A 16,274-nucleotide genomic window follows, 5' to 3' on the forward strand; every position below is an offset into this window, starting at 1 on the left:
GAAAAGTCCTGAAAATAGTGGTCCGTAGCTCCTCCGTAGGCAGGGTGTGTCACCGCTTTTTGCGCATGGCATCCTCCGTATGTAATCCGTATGGCAGCCGTACTGCGTGGTTTTATCGCAGGCTTGCAAAACCGACATACGGATATACAAGGGATCCATGTGTAAAAAAAAAAATAAACATATATACAGTATATATATATATATTGCCTCTCCTCTGGCGCTTCACCTTCCTTTGTGATCCTGCAGCAGACTGCAGCTCCTATATCCCGTGCTCTGGCTGACGCTCATTAGCTTCCTCATCCAGTCAATGTCTAAGAAACGCTCTGACGAAGGTCCGGTGTGGACCGAAAACGTTTAGCGGTTTTGTTGGTCTGGATGCATCAATAAACTAAGAAGCTTTTCTTCTCAAAAATTGAGTGCCAAGTTTCATTCATCTTTTATATATATATATATATATATATATATATGTCAGTAGACACATATATGTATATATATTAATATTTCATCCAGCGCGATATAGCAGAATGGCGGTAATTCAATTACCGGCTTTTGGTTTCTCCTTCCTAAACCCGACATGATATGAGACCTGGTTTACATGCAGTAAACCATCTCATATCACCATTTTTTTGCATATTCCACACTACTAATGTCAGTAGTGTGTATATGCAAAATTTGGCCGTTCTAGCTAGTAAATTAAGGGGTTAAATGGCGGAAAAAAATGGCGTGGGCTCCCGCACAATTTTCTCCGCCAGAGTAGTAAAGCCAGTGACTGAGGGCAGATATTAATAGCCTAGAGAGGGTCCATGGTCTACACGGGAATGGGAAGAGAGTGGCCAAGTGCCAGAATAGGCGCATTTTCCAGATGTGCCTTTTCTGGGGTGGCTGGGGGCAGATGTTTTTAGCCAAGGGGGGGGCCAATAACCATGGACCCTCTCCAGGCTATTAATATCTGCCCTCAGTCACTGGCTTTACTACTCTGGCGGAGAAATTGTGCGGGAGCCCACGCCAATTTTTTCCGCCATTTAACCCCTTAATTTACTAGCTAGAACGGCCAAATTTTGCATATACACACTACTGACATTAGTAGTGTGGAATATGCAAAAAAATGGTGATATGAAATGGTTTACTGTATGTAAACCATGTCTCATATCATGTCGGGTTTAGGAAGGAGAAAGCAAAAGCCGGTAATTGAATTACCAGCTTTAAAGCTGTCTAGCGCTGGATGAAGTAATAATATATATACATATATGTGTCTCACTGACATATATATATATATATATATATCTATTCTATGTGTACACATTTATTCTACCTATTCTACTGTAAGCTGTCAGTGTGATTTTACTGTACACCGCACTGAATTGCCGGCTTTTCTCTCTAACAGCGCTGCGTATTCCTCGCAAGTCACACTGCTGGTCCTTGTGTAATCCGTATTTTTGGGGCTTCCATAGACTTTCATTGTCGTTTTATTTGCGCAATACGGTGACAAACGCAGCATGCTGCAATTTTCTACGGCCGTAGAAAGCCGTATAATACGGATCAGTTTAATAGGCAGATAGGAGCAGGGGCATAGAGAATAATTGTGCCGTATGTTATGCAAGTTTTACGGACGTAGTTTCTGCGCTCTTACGTCCGTAAAACTCGCAAGTGTGACGCCGGCCTTAGACTGTATGCTGATATTGGCGGGTTCAGCTGACATTAGTCTAATGTGTATTGGGGCTTAAGAGTTAAGGAAATAAATAAATTACAACTCAACGTGAAATGCCACCATAAAATATACGAGTAATGAACAAAAATAAAACATACTAAATTAATTATTTAGATTTGTTTCCTGTTTCATCTAAATGCCGTGTCTCAATAACCGTGTTACAGGTGGAGATTCTGAACTTTCCTGTGAACTATTACATCTCACACATTCTTCTTCCTAAAATTAATGGTAATGTACAGATAACATTCCGTTGTTATTACATTTTTTAGAATACTGTACTTTTTGTACTAAATAAAATAATAAAAACGCCCTTGCCTTGCAGACGTAGAATAATATTTAAGGCTCTTCAGCAGATTACCATGTGTACCACTTATTGACACATATGGCACTCCGTGTGTAGGATAGCAGCTCACTATATAGGCAGTACAAGAACAGTCATAGGACGCTCAATAAGACACTGTGTTACAGAATTAGGGTGGGTGCAGACGTACGCCGATTCTCTAATCCAAGAGAATGGGGTCGATTGTGCAAATGATCAAACTCTGATTAGAGTATCAGCATAGTGCGATCTGATTCTCTTAAACAAAATTTCTCCATCTTCTCCCGTCTGAAATTGGACTGCACTCAGATGTCATCCAAGTGCAGTCCAATGGTTTCCACACCATCATTGACTATCCAATGATTAGATCAAACTCTGACATGCTGCAATGTTTTCCTGAATCATATGGATTTGAGGAAAAATTCGGACTTGTGCGTGGCCCCATAGACTAACATTGGTCTGCGTGTGATCCTATGTTTTGTCGGATCATTCTTGGACTGATAGTACGGTGGTATGAATGAGCCCTTATTGCAAGGATTTCTAGGGAAGATGTGTGGAGCATGGTGTTCATACGCACACCTCCATACATTAACCCATTATCTACCAATGTCCTTTTTTTGGGATGCCTAATCTTTAGCTTCTAGCAACAAAGATTTTATAATTTTTATAATTAGGTCCAATTTTTTGTGTTGTGTTTGTAAATTGAATGTCATTGTCATTTTTAATTGAATATTGGGACGCCCATTTCTGAAAGATCTGTACTTGTAAAAATTTTGCAAATTATGTTTGATTCATTAGGACCCAAATCATTAAAAATTTGTCATAAAAAAAATAAATAAATGAAAATTGCTAATTTGGCAAGTAATGGGTTAATGGTCAGTAAGCATTTCAGCCTTGTACTACAGGCAGAGGTAAAGTACTGTACCTAATGGTCACATTACAGTGATGAATATGCAGCTCCACCCCTATGGGAGGTGGAGCCGCATATTCATCACTGTAATAAGCGGTACCACGTGCCTGCTTATACAGGAAGAGCTGCGACGCTGAGAGGAAGCAGCGAGGGAGCTGGGTAAGTATTTTAATGCCAGCGGGTAGGCGCACAGGGGGAGGGAAGGGGGAGATTACCGGGAACTTTATTTTAACAACAACAACAAAAAATGATTTCTCATTCCTTCGCTCAAGCGAACGCTGCTGGAGAGAAGAAATGAATGGGGCTTCAGCACCCAAAGCAGGGGACAGCGCTTACTTGTAGCGCTGTCTCCTGCACGGCCCGTGTGGTACCCAGTTGGCACACGGGCGGCACATGGCTGCCGCACGTGTGCCACGTGAGCACACGGACACACGGACACGGATAATTCCGGTACCGATTTTTCCGGTACCGGAATTATCTGGACGTGTGGGACAGGCCTAATGCTGAACCCAACATTACCCCACCCATACCACTGATTGGCAGTTTTCTGGCTGTGCAGTTTAAGCAGAAAACTGCCAATCAGTGGAGGGAGTGGGCATAGACGACCTGGCAGCAGGTTTACTAGTCCTCTAGTGATAATCTCCTGTTGATAAAACAGCGATTGTATCAAAACTACAGCAAACAGCCCAGGAAGTGACACATCACTGAATTCAGGGTCTCTGCCTCTCCATCATGGTGCTCTTAGATTAGATAGAAAAAACCTATTGATAGTTTTCCTTTAACTGTGAATCAGAAACTCAATGTATGAGGTTGCTGGGTTTTATTTCCATCTAGAGCAATCCTATATGTAAATTGTATTTTTCTATGCATAGATACTATTTTACATGAGTATTTGTGAGGTCTGGTGCTGAGATAGCCAGTTATTACAAGAACAAAGGTGTCTAGCTCGCTTTTCTTCCAAATAAAGCTTGAAGTTTTTATTGGTAGAGTTTACATTCTATCCTCACTTCCTTTTTTTCTAGAAATTCTGAAGAACGGCTATCCACTGCCATTGTTAGATCACATTCAACTTTCAAATGTGATGCTAAAGCTAAATGAGGTATGTCCGTTATTTACTGGTTAGTAGGGTTGAGCGAAACAGATCAGTCATTTTCATAAGTTGCCGACTTTTGGCAAAGTCGGGTTTCATGAAACCCGACCCGATCCCTGTGTGGGGTCGGCCATGCGGTCGGCGACCTTCCCGCCAAAGTCGCGTTTCCTATGACGCATTCAGCGCCATTTCTCAGCCAATGAAGGTGGACGCAGAGTGTGGGCAGCGTGATGACATAGGTTCTGGTCCCCACCATCTTAGAGAAGGGCATGGCAGTGATTGGCTTGCTTTCTGCGGCGTCACAGGGGCTATAAAGGGGCGTGCACGCCGACCGCCATCTTACTGCTGCCGATCTGAGTGTAGGGAGAGTTTGCTGCCGCTTCATCAGAAGCAGGGATAGCGTTAGGCAGGGTCCATTAACACCCAAACCGCTTGTGCTGTAGCGATTTCCACTGTCCAACACCACCTTTTGTTTGCAGGGACAGTGGAGGCTAGATTTTTCTTCCTCAGCTCTGTAGCTTATTGGGCTGCCCTAGAAGGCTCCCGGATAGCTGCATTGCTGTTTGTACGCCGCTGTGCAAACCAACTGCTTTTTTCAAAGCACAAATCCTGTTGCTCCTTCCTTTCTGCACAGCTATCTTGTTTGTTTGTCCACACTTTTGACTTTTGTGTGCAGCAGTCCTTTTTAATGCTGCCTGTCATACTTTTCTGAGATTACTGTAGGGAGATAGTAATTGTAGTACAGTCCCTTTTTTTTTTTTTTATATATCTTCAAGCCACTTTCTGCCACAGAAAATATACTCTAATACAGTGGCCCTGATTTATTTACTAATCTCCCTGAAAAAATAAGAAAGGGGCAGATTAAAATTGGCAAATCTGCATCTGTGCCATTCCTGTCTGTGGTATCTGTCACTCATTTTCTGCAACAGAAAATATACTGTATTACAGTGGGCCTGATTTATTCACTATTCTCCCAGAAAAAATATAAAAGTGGAAGATTAAGATTGGCAAATCTGCATCTGTGCCAGTCCTGTATGTGGCATCTGTCTGTCATTTTCTGCCACAGAAAATATACTGTATTACAGTGGGCCTGATTTATTCACTATTCTCCTAGAAAAAATATAAAAGTGGGAGATTAAGATTGGCAAATCTGCATCTGTGCCAGTCCTGTATGTGGCATCTGTCTGTCATTTTCTGCCACAGAAAATATACAACTGCATCTGTGCCAGTCCTGTATGTGGCATCTGTCTGTCATTTTCTGCCACAGAAAATATACTGTATTACAGTGGGCCTGATTTATTCACTATTCTCCCAGAAAAAATAAAAAAGTGGAAGATTAAGATTGGCAAATCTGCATCTGTGCCAGTCCTGTCTGTGGCATCTGTCTGTCATTTTCTGCCACAGAAAATATACTGTATTACAATGGGCCTGATTTATTCACTATTCTCCCAGAAAAAATAAAAAAGTGGGAGATTAGGATTGGCAAATCTGCATCTGTGCCAGTCCTGTCTGTGGCATCTGTCTGTCATTTTCTGCCACAGAAAATATACTGTATTACAGTGGGCCTGATTTATTCACTATTCTACCAGAAAAAATAAAAAAGTGGGAGATTAAGATTGGCAAATCTGCATCTGTGACAGTCCTGTCTGTGGCATCTGTCTGTCATTTTCTGCCACAGAAAATATACTGTATTACAGTGGGCCTGATTTATTCACTTTCATTTTTGAAACCTTAAACTCCCTCCTGAAACCTAAAGTACAGGCCCCCATCTCCAATCTCAGTGGTGAGGATCTGGCCACTTATTACCTAGAAAAAATCAACCACATCCATCAGGATATCTCAACCCAATCTCCTCAGTGCCTGGATCCCCTTCCCAGCCGCACCTCAAGCTCACTAGACATCTTTGAGCCTGTTTCAGAAGAAGAAGTTTCCAAGCTCCTCACTTCTGCTCGGCCTACAACCTGCAATAGTGACCCCATTCCTTCACCTCTCCTGCAGTCTCTCTCACCAGTGGTCACCACTCACCTGACTAAAATATTTAACCTCTCTCTTTCCTCAGGCATCTTTCCCTCCTCATTTAAACATGCCATCATTACTCCTTTGCTTAAAAAGCCATCCCTGGAACAGAACTGCACGGCTAACTACAGACCTGTCTCTAACCTTTCCTTCATCTCTAAACTCCTGGAACGCTTGGGCCACTCCCGTCTTATCCGCTATCTCTCGGATAACTCTCTTCTTGACCCCTTACAATCTGGTTTCCGCTCTTTACACTCCACTGAAACTGCCCTCACTAAAGTCTCTAATGATCTAATAACAGCTAAATCCAAAGGTCATTGCTCCCTGCTGATTCTCCTGGATCTCTCTGCCGCATTTGACACTGTGGATCATCAGCTCCTTCTCACCATGCTCCGCTCCATAGGCTTCAAGAACACAGCCCTCTCCTGGTTCTCCTCCTACCTCTCTGACCGCTCCTTCACTGTATCTTTCGCCGGCTCCTCTTCCTCTCCTCGTCCCCTTACTATCGGGGTTCCGCAGGGCTCAGTCCTGGGACCCCTCCACTTCTCTCTATACACTGCCCCTATTGGACAAACAATCAGCAGATTTGGGTTCCAGTACCATCTCTATGCTGATGACACCCAATTATACACTTCTTCCCCCGACATCACCCCTACCCTAATTCAAAATACCAAGGATTGTCTGTCTGCTGTCTCTAACATCATGTCCTCCCTCTATCTGAAACTAAATCTCTCCAAAACTGAACTACTTGTGTTTCTCCCTTCTACTAACCTCACTCTACCCAACATCGAAATAACCCTGGAGGGTTCAACCATAACTCCCAAGCAGCATTCCCGCTGTCTTGGGGTGATATTCGACACCGAACTTTCCTTTACTCCCTATATCCGATCACTCACTCGCTCCTGTCACCTGCATCTTAAAAACATCTCCAGAATCCGACCTTTTCTCACCTTTGAAACTGCTAAGACTCTTACTGTTGCTCTCATTCATTCCCGTCTGGACTACTGCAACTCTCTTCTGATCGGTCTCCCTCTTTCCAAACTTTCTCCTCTCCAATCCATCTTAAATGCGGCAGCCAGGGTCATATTTCTGTCCAGGCACTTCACTGATGCCTCCATCTTGTGCCAGTCATTACACTGGCTACCCATTCACTACAGGGTCCAGTATAAACTCATCTCTCTCACCCACAAAGCTCTCCACAGTTCTGCACCGCCTTATATCTCCTCTCTCATCTCCGTCTATCGCCCTACACGTGCCCTCCGTTCTACAAATGACCTAAGACTAACATCCCCCGTTATCCGAACCTCGCACCTCCGTCTTCAAGACTTCTCTCGTGCTGCGCCATCTCTCTGGAATGCACTTCCCCAGACGATCAGACTGATACCTAGCCCCGACCTATTCAAGCGCGCTTTAAAAACCCATCTCTTCAAACAAGCCTACCAAATAAACTACTCTGTAAACTAACTTTGTCCTGTTCCCTCCTTCCAAATATTATCTGCATGTGAATCTGCTCCCTACTATTCATCTGTCTCCACACCCTCCATGCACATGATAACTGCACTTGATACTTGACTATTGCACTTAAACACACGGGCTGATGACCGGATCATGCAGCTTTATATGAAAATCCCTATTTATTATAATTGCCAGACCTGAAATAACAAGCACTTTTCACCTATTGTGTCCCCCCATTTCCTTGTAGATTGTAAGCTTGCGAGCAGGGACCTCACCCCTAATGTCACTGTTTAAATTGTCTTAACTTGTACTGAATTTATTGTCTGTACATGTCCCCGCTTAATTGTAAAGTGCTGCGGAATTTGTTGGCGCTATATAAATAAAAATTATTATTATTTATTATTCTCTATTCTCCCAGAAAAAATAAAAAAGTGGGAGATCAAGATTGGCAAATCTGCATCTGTGCCATTCCTGTCTGTGGCATCTGTCTGTCATTTTCTGACACAGAAAATATACTGTATTACAGTGGGCCTGATTTATTCACTATTCTCCCAGAAAAAATAAAAAAGTGGGAGATTAAGATTGACAAATCTGCATCTGTGCCAGTCCTGTCTGTGGCATCTGTCTGTCATTTTCTGCCACAGAAAATATACTGTATTACAGTGGGCCTGATTTATTCACTATTCTCCCAGAAAAAATAAAAAAGTGGGAGATTAAGATTGGCAAATCTGCATCTGTGCCAGTCCTGTCTGTGGTATCTGTCTGTCATTTTCTGCCACAGAAAATATACTGTATTACAGTGGGCCTGATTTATTTACTATTCTCCCAGAAAAAATAAAAAAGTGGGAGATTAAGATTGGCAAATCTGCATCTGTGCCAGTCCTGTCTGTGGTATCTGTCTGTCATTTTCTGCCACAGAAAATATACTGTATTACAGTGGGCCTGATTTATTCACTATTCTCCCAGAAAAAATAAAAAAGTGGGAGATTAAGATTGGCAAATCTGCATCTGTGCCAGTCCTGTCTGTGGCATCTGTCTGTCATTTTCTGCCACAGAAAATATACTGTATTACAGTGGGCCTGATTTATTCACTATTCTCCCAGAAAAATTAAAAAGGGGGAGATTTTTATTGGCAGTGTGTGCATCTCTATCAGTCCTGTTAGTGGCATATCTGTCTGCCACTTAAGCTGTGTACTGTTATACAGTGGGCCTGATTTTCCCTGCAGTCTCACCCACCTATAAAGGGAGATTTGAATTCACCACAAGTTTGCGTACACCTTGAAATTGTTTTTACAGTACCAAATACCGTTTGTTTGTTTGTTTCTTTACATTTTTCTAAGAATGAGGAAGTCTGGTGGAAGAGGTCGTGGCCGTGGGCGGTCATTGCCAGCTGGTAATGATGGTAGTAGTGGTGGAGCATCAGGTGGTCGTGGGAAAAGCAATATAGCACCTAAGTCTCGAGTTGTTGAGCCAGCGTCATCGTCTGGCTACACAAGGCCTCGAACACTCCCTTTTCTGGGACTAGATAAACCGCTTTTAAAGTCAGAGCAGCAGGAACAAGTTTTGGCTTTCCTTGCTGACTCTGCCTCTAGCTCTTTTGCCTCCTTTTTGGAAAGTGCAAAATGTAAAAGCAGTGCGTCGTCAGTGGATGTTCCCGGTCAGGGACAAGTCGCTTCCTTGTCTTCTTCACCCAGAACAACAGAGAAGGATGCGTCAGGCGACATAACGGGTTACTCCATGGAGTTCTTTACACATACCGTTCCTGGGTTAGAAAGGGAAATAGTTACCAGGCCATACCCATTACAAGATGAATCGGACATGGAGTGCACAGATGCACAGCCACAGCCAGATTATTATGCTGTTCCTTTGACTCAGATCAGAACACTGCCTTCGCAGTGTACTGATCCAGAATCTGACCCTGATGAGACTATGGAGCCCCGTCACGAACGCTATAGCACTGGCTTACACGGTGACACAGAGGAAGGTGCACAGGACATAGAAGAGGAGGTCATAGATGACCCAGTTGTTGACCCCGATTGGCAGCCATTGGGGGAACAGGGGGAACAGGGTGCAGGCGGCAGTAGCTCTGAAGCAGAGGAGGAGGAGCCTCAGCAGGCATCAACATCATAACAGGTTCCATCTGGCAGGCCCGTATCTGGCCAAAAACGTGTGACAAAACCAAAACCAGTTGTAGGACAGTGTGGCAATTCGGTTAAAGTAGCTCAGTGTGCAATGCCTGAAAAGGTATTCGATAGTAGGAAGAGTGCAGCCTGGCATTTTTTTAAGCAAGATCCAAATGATCAGTGCAAAGTCATCTGTAAAAAATGCTAAAGGACCTTCAGCAGAGGTCAGAATGTTAAAAATCTAAATACAAGTTGCATGCGTAGACATTTAACCACCATGCACTTGCAAGCCTGGACTAACTACCTAACGTCCCTTAACGTTGTAGCACCCTCTCACAATGAAGCTAGTCAGCAATGCTACATTCCTTCCCTCACTGTAAGCCCACCGTTTACCACACCACCTGCAGTAAATGTGGAGGTTTCGTCGCAAGGCCAAAGCAGTCAGGGAATCACCAGGTTCGTGGTAGGAAACACTGTATGTAGGGCAACAGCAAGAATACCATCACCAACCCTCTCTCAGTCTGCCATGTCCACCGGCACCCCCGCTAGTTCCACCATATGCAGCTCTCCAGTCCAGCTCACCCTACATGAGACTCTCGTTAGGAAAAGGAAGTACTCATGCTCGCATCTGCGTAGACAGGATTTGAACGCCCACATTGCTAGACTAATCTCGTTAGAGATGATGCCCTACCGGTTAGTTGAAAGCGAAGCTTTCAAAGCCCTGATGGACTACGCTGTACCACGCTATGAGCTACCTAGTCGACACTTCTTTTCGAGAAAAGCCATCCCAGCCCTCCACCAGCATGTAAAAGACCACATCGTCCATACACTCAGGCAATCTGTGAGTAGAAAGGTGCACCTCACAGCAGATGCATGGACCAGTAGGCATGGCCAGGGGCGTTACGTCTCCATCATGGCACACTGGGTTAATGTTGCGGATGCAGGGTCCACAGGGGACAGCAATATTGGGACAGTTCTGCCTAGCCCATGGTCTAGGAAACAGTTGGCTGTAGGCGTTCGCGCCCCCTCCTCCTCGTCCTCCAGCAGAAGCGAGAGCTTGTCCACAGACCGCAGTCGCACGACCACTCCGTCCGCAGCTGCCACTGTTGCACACGAGGTGTCCCATTATGGAACAGCTAGTGGCAAGCGTCAGCAGGCTGTTTGGCAATGAAGTGTTTGGGCGACAACAGACACACTTCGGAAGTTCGGTCCGAGTTCTTGCAGCAAGAAACTCAGTCATGGCTGGGCACTGTACATCTTGAGGCAGGCAAGGTAGTGAGTGATAACGGAAGGAATTTTATGGCTGCCATAGCCCTTTCACAACTGAAACACATTCCTTGCCTGGCTCACACCTTAAACCTGGTGGTGCAGTGCTTCTTGAAAAGTTATCCGGGGTTACTCGACCTGCTCCTCAAAGTGCATAGACTTTGCTCGCACATCCGCCGTTCGCCCGTACACTCCAGCCGTATGCAGAACCATCAGCGGTCTTTGAACCTTCCCCAGCATCGCCTAATCATCGACGTTGCAACAAGGTGGAACTCCACACTGCACATGCTTCAGAGACTGTGCGAACAGAGGCGTGCTGTTATGTATTTTTGGGAGGATACACATACACGGGTAGGCAGTTGGATGGCAGACATGGAGTTGTCAGGTGTGCAGTGGTCGAAGCTACAAGACCTGTGTGAAGTCCTTCAGTGTTTTGAGGAATGCACACGGCTGGTTAGTGCAGACAACGCCATAATAAGCATGAGCATCCCCCTAATGCGTCTGCTGATGCAAAGTTTGACGCACATAAAAGAGCAGGCATCTGCAGCCGAGGACGAGGGAAGCCTTGATGACAGTCAGCCATTGTCTGGTCAGGGAAGTCTACAGGACGAGGTGGCAGGCGAAGAGGAGGAGGATGAGTAGGATGATGTGGATGAGTATTTTTTGGATGAGGAAGCTTCTCAGGGGGCAATAGAAACTGGTGGCGTTGCAAGGCCGGGTTCAGGGTTTTTGAGGGAGACAAGTGACGTTGATTTGCCTGAAAGTGTTCCTCAACCCAGCACAAGGACTGATTTGACAACTGGAACATTGGCCCACATGGCGGATTATGCCTTGCGCATCCTCAAAAGGGACCCACGCATTATAAAAATGATGACCAATGACGATTACTGGTTGGCCTGCCTCCTTGATCCTCGCTATAAAGGCAAATTGTAACATATCATGCCACATGAGAACCTTGAACAAATATTGGCAACCAAACAAGCAACTCTGGTAGACCGTTTGATTCAGGCACTCCCAGCACACAGCACCGGTGATGGTTCTCACAAAAGCTACAGGGGGCTACAGGGCAGAGGTGTTAGAGGTGCACAAATCAGAAGTGGAGTTGGACAGAGGGGTTTTCTGACCAGGTTGTGGAGTGATTTCGCAATGACCGCAGACAGGACAGGAACTGCAGCATCAATTCAAAGTGACAGGAGACAACATTTGTCCAGTATGGTTACTAACTATTTTTCATCCCTTATCGATGTTCTCCCTCAACCGTCATTCCCATTTGATTACTGGGCATCGAAAATAAACAACTGGCCTGAATTGGCCGAATATGCATTGCAGGAGCTTGCTTGCCCAGCAGCTAGTGTGCTATCAGAAAGAGTATTCAGTGCTGCTGGTTCAATACTGACCGAAAAAAGGACTCATCTGGCTACTCAAAATGTTGATGATCTAACCTTCATTAAAATGAACTACTCATGGATTTCTAATTATTTTGCCCCACCTTTCCCGGCTGACACCTAGCTTTCCTGTAAAAAGGTCTTGCTTTTGGACTGGTCTTACTGACTGTTCCAGTCTCTTAATTTGCAGCTGCTGTTTGTCCAGCATATGACATGTTTACACCTCCCTAAATGGGCTAACTCTCCCCACGGGGCCGTGGTCTCGCCACTTGGCGCAAGCACCCGTGAGAGTGCCGTTTGTCTGAAGAGGTGGGTGTGCCCTCTTTTGGTCGATGGCACTGCCACTGGGTCCCTCATAGTACAATGAAGTGTCTCTGGCGGTGGTGGCGCGCACCCAACATCAGACACACCGTTGTAACATGAGGGGCCCTGGGCCTGTACTGCCGGCCACGAGTGAGTGTCATCCCCCCAGCTCAAACAGTGCTCTACCACTTGCAAAATTATCTCTCACAGCTCCACCACTGTTTAGTCTATGCGCTGAAATCCTTCAATGCCTGGCACTGACAATACCAATTTGTTGACATGTATGATGCTAGTTAAAATATTCAGGGGCCCTGTCCTACATTTACACCAGTAAATACTTTGCGCCAAATTACAAAGTCAGCAAAGGAGCCCACCCCTGTACCTAAGTATGCCACCCTTTTAACATTAACATCTATTTATTTTTTGGGAGTACTAACTGTGTCAGACACTCCTTCCAATTGTCCCCCGCTGACCACACCAATGCTGCCTGTGTACCCCTGCTACATAATCGAAGCTGCATTGAGCCTATTTTGTTATTTTAGGCCTACTAAGTCTGTCTGCGGTCCATCCTACCAATTGTCCTCCGGTGACCACAACAATGCTGCCTGTGTACCCCTGCAACATAATTCTAACTGCATTAAGCCTATTTTTTTTATTTTAGGCCTAACAAGTCTGTCTGCGGTCCCTCCTTCCAATTGTCCTCCGCTGACCACACCAATGCTGCCTGTGTACCCCTGCTACATAATCGAAGCTGCATTGAGCCTATTTTGTTATTTTAGGCCTACTAAGTCTGTCTGCGGTCCATCCTACCAATTGTCCTCCGGTGACCACACCAATACTGCCCGTGTACCCATGTAACCTTTTTTAAACCTGCAGCGAGCCAACTTTGTGGTGTAAGGCCTACTAGCAGTGTCTGTCTGCGCCATTCAATTAGACTCACAGAAAAAATCCCCCAAAAAGAAAAAATACACTAAAATTTATCCTTTATTAATATATATTGTAAGACCATAAATGTGCACTTGACAACACCATCACCATTGGATGCAAGCGTACTACAGAAAAGGCCGGGTAGTGCCTCGCCCTAAACTTTCTCAATGCTCCCTACCTGCCAGCGGAGGTTGGCACCCTATTATCCTGCGCCGTGGCGCCCCCGCTCCTCGTCGGCTAACCCTGCTATCCCTATTGTGCCCTAATAGGGTCAGGAGAGAAAATCTCACTTAAACCATTCAATGCAGCTGTCCTCCTCTTTAAAAAAAATTAGCTGCAATTGTCTGGTTTTCAGCCTGTCGGAATTTTAAAACTGCATTGGGGCCACAAGTTTCGTTGGGATCTACAAACTGTGTCTTCTGCTCCAAGGTGTTCTCCAGGTTGCCTCTCCCTAGCTTCTATCTTCAAGCTCTCGTTAAGTAGTTGTTAATATAATACTGCATTAGGTCTACAAGTTGGGTCTGGGTTCTAGAGATGTTGTCTGCCGCTCCAAGGTGTTCTCCAGGTTGCCTTTCCCTAGCTTCTATCTTCAGGCTCTCGTTAAGTAGTTGTTAAATGGAACAAATGCATTGCTGCTACTAGTTTGGTTGGGGCCTACTAACAGTGTCTGCCGCTCCAAGGTTTTCTCCTGGTTGCCTTTTCTGATCTTTGATCTTCAGGCTCTCGTTAAATAGTTGTTAAATGGAACAACTGCAGTGGGGCTACTAGTTTGGTTGGGGCCTACTAACAGTGTCTGCCACTCCAAGGTGTTCTCCAGGTTGCCTTTCCTGAGCTTCGATCTTCAGGCTCTCGTTAAATAGTTGTTAAATGGAACAACTGCAGTGGGGCTACTAGTTTGGTTGGGGCCTACTAACAGTGTCGGCCGCTCCAAGGTGTTCTCCAGGTTGCCTTTCCTGAGCTTCGATCTTCAGGCTCTCGTTAAATAGTTGTTAAATAGAACAACTGCAGTGGGGCTACTAGTTTGGTGGGGGCCTACTAACAGTGTCTGCCGCTCCAAGGTGTTCTCCAGGTTGCCTTTCCTGAGCTTCGATCTTCAGGCTCTGGTTAAATAGTTGTTAAATGGAACAACTGCAGTGGGGCTACTAGTTTGGTTGGGGCCTACTAACAGTGTCTGCCGCTCCAAGGTGTTCTCCAGGTTGCCTTTCCTCAGCTTCGATCTTCAGGCTCTCGTTAAATAGTTGTTAAATGGAACAAATGCATTGGTGCTACTAGTTTTGTTGGCCCTACTAACGGTGTCTGCCGCTCCTTGCTGTTCTCAACTGAACAAAACAGTGCCGCCTGTTTACTACTGTTACCAATTTTGAACTGCATTTAGTCTACTTACTGATTTGGGCCTACTCACTGTGTCAGCCTGTCATTACAGTTGTCCTCCACTGAACAAAGAAATGCCGCCTGGTTAGTCCTGTTACCAATTTTGAACTGCATTTAGTCCACTTTATTATTTGGGCCTATATCTGTGTTTCCTCCTCATCCTGCCCATTGCCCAGCCAGTGGTAGATGAGTCTGCTGGTACACTGACCCAGACCGCTACATTCCCCTTGCACGCTACACAGCCAGAATGTGACCCTGCTGAAAGTCAGGTTCCCCTTCCCGCATACTATACCACCTTACACGGGGACAAAGAGTAAGGTGCAGATGAAAGGGCAGGTTCCTTCATCAGGTGGGGGGGAATACTCGTTGGCGACGTCACTGGCACAGGGCCTATCATAGTACGCAAAAGTGTCGCTGCCGGTGGGAGGCGCCCCCGCCGTGCAAACACACCGCCGTACTTTGAGGGGCCCTGTGCAAGTGCCAATGCCAACGAGTGGGCCCCCCTGCTTTCTCAGGATCACAGCACTTGCAAAGTTGAAATACTTACCTCTCCCTGCTCCACTGCCGTGATGTGGTCCACGTTTCCTGGGCCCACTAAATACTTGAACCATCCCTACCCCCACAACTTTAGCCAAATGACCCCCAATTTCCAATGCCTAACTATTATTATAAGGTAAATTAAGATTGACAAGCTTCAGTAACAAAAATGGATGTTTTTGCCATTAAAATGGGCACTGTAGGTGTTTTCCTGGCCTCCACTCACTGCTGACTATGCTTCCCCATTGACTTGCATTGGGTTTCGTGTTTCGGTCGATCCCCGACTTTTCGCGATAATCTGCCGATTTCACTCGACTCGACTTTTGAGGTAGTCGGGTATTGCGAAACCCAACTCGACCCTAAAAAAGTAAAAGTCGCTCAACCCTACTGGTTAGATGTTTATTTAAGTGTATAACTGCTTAGTTTCATAATACAAAACCGTGTACAACATGTAACTTCTATTGTATGAGACAAGAATCTGAAAATGTTTCACTAGCTACTGAGATTTTATTGTTTCAGCAAAGAAGGTTTATTTATTGTATAATGAAAAATATTACAATGTACATGTATACTGTGTATTAATTATTATTAATCGTGTAGTCGGTGAATAGGAACTTTCATTGTTTGGGGCAATAAGATGAAATCTGTTCTTATCTTTTGATGTTCACATAAGTGCAGGGTATTTTACAGCGCCGAGCTCTGAGAAGTGTTACAAGGCTTGACAACCTGAATTGGCAATGAACTGGCTATTGAGTTCACTGTCAACATGTTATTCATCCTGTATTCATATGTATGCCCATATTGGCACTGTTACACTGATTTAATACATACTGTACATAGAGTGAAGAAATCTGCAGCCTGTTT

General features: G+C 45.0%; 1 protein-coding gene across 3 annotated transcripts in view; it reads left to right on the forward strand.

Moving 5' to 3' along the window:
- The window catches only part of LOC138665095 (bactericidal permeability-increasing protein-like), a 134,624-nt gene that overhangs the window by 115,988 nt on the left and 2,362 nt on the right, over positions 1–16,274 (forward strand). For 2 of the 3 annotated variants that reach the window (XM_069752270.1, XM_069752268.1), the window contains 2 exons: positions 1,873–1,936; positions 3,960–4,036. The exons of the other annotated variant lie outside the window; for it this stretch is intronic. In XM_069752270.1, the coding sequence (XP_069608371.1) occupies positions 1,873–1,936; positions 3,960–4,036 (141 nt within the window). The remainder of the gene's footprint in view (positions 1–1,872; positions 1,937–3,959; positions 4,037–16,274) is intronic. 3 annotated transcript variants of the gene reach the window in all.

Source organism: Ranitomeya imitator, chromosome 2 (genome assembly GCF_032444005.1).
Source record: "Ranitomeya imitator isolate aRanImi1 chromosome 2, aRanImi1.pri, whole genome shotgun sequence".
Classification (NCBI taxonomy): Eukaryota; Metazoa; Chordata; class Amphibia; order Anura; family Dendrobatidae; genus Ranitomeya; species Ranitomeya imitator.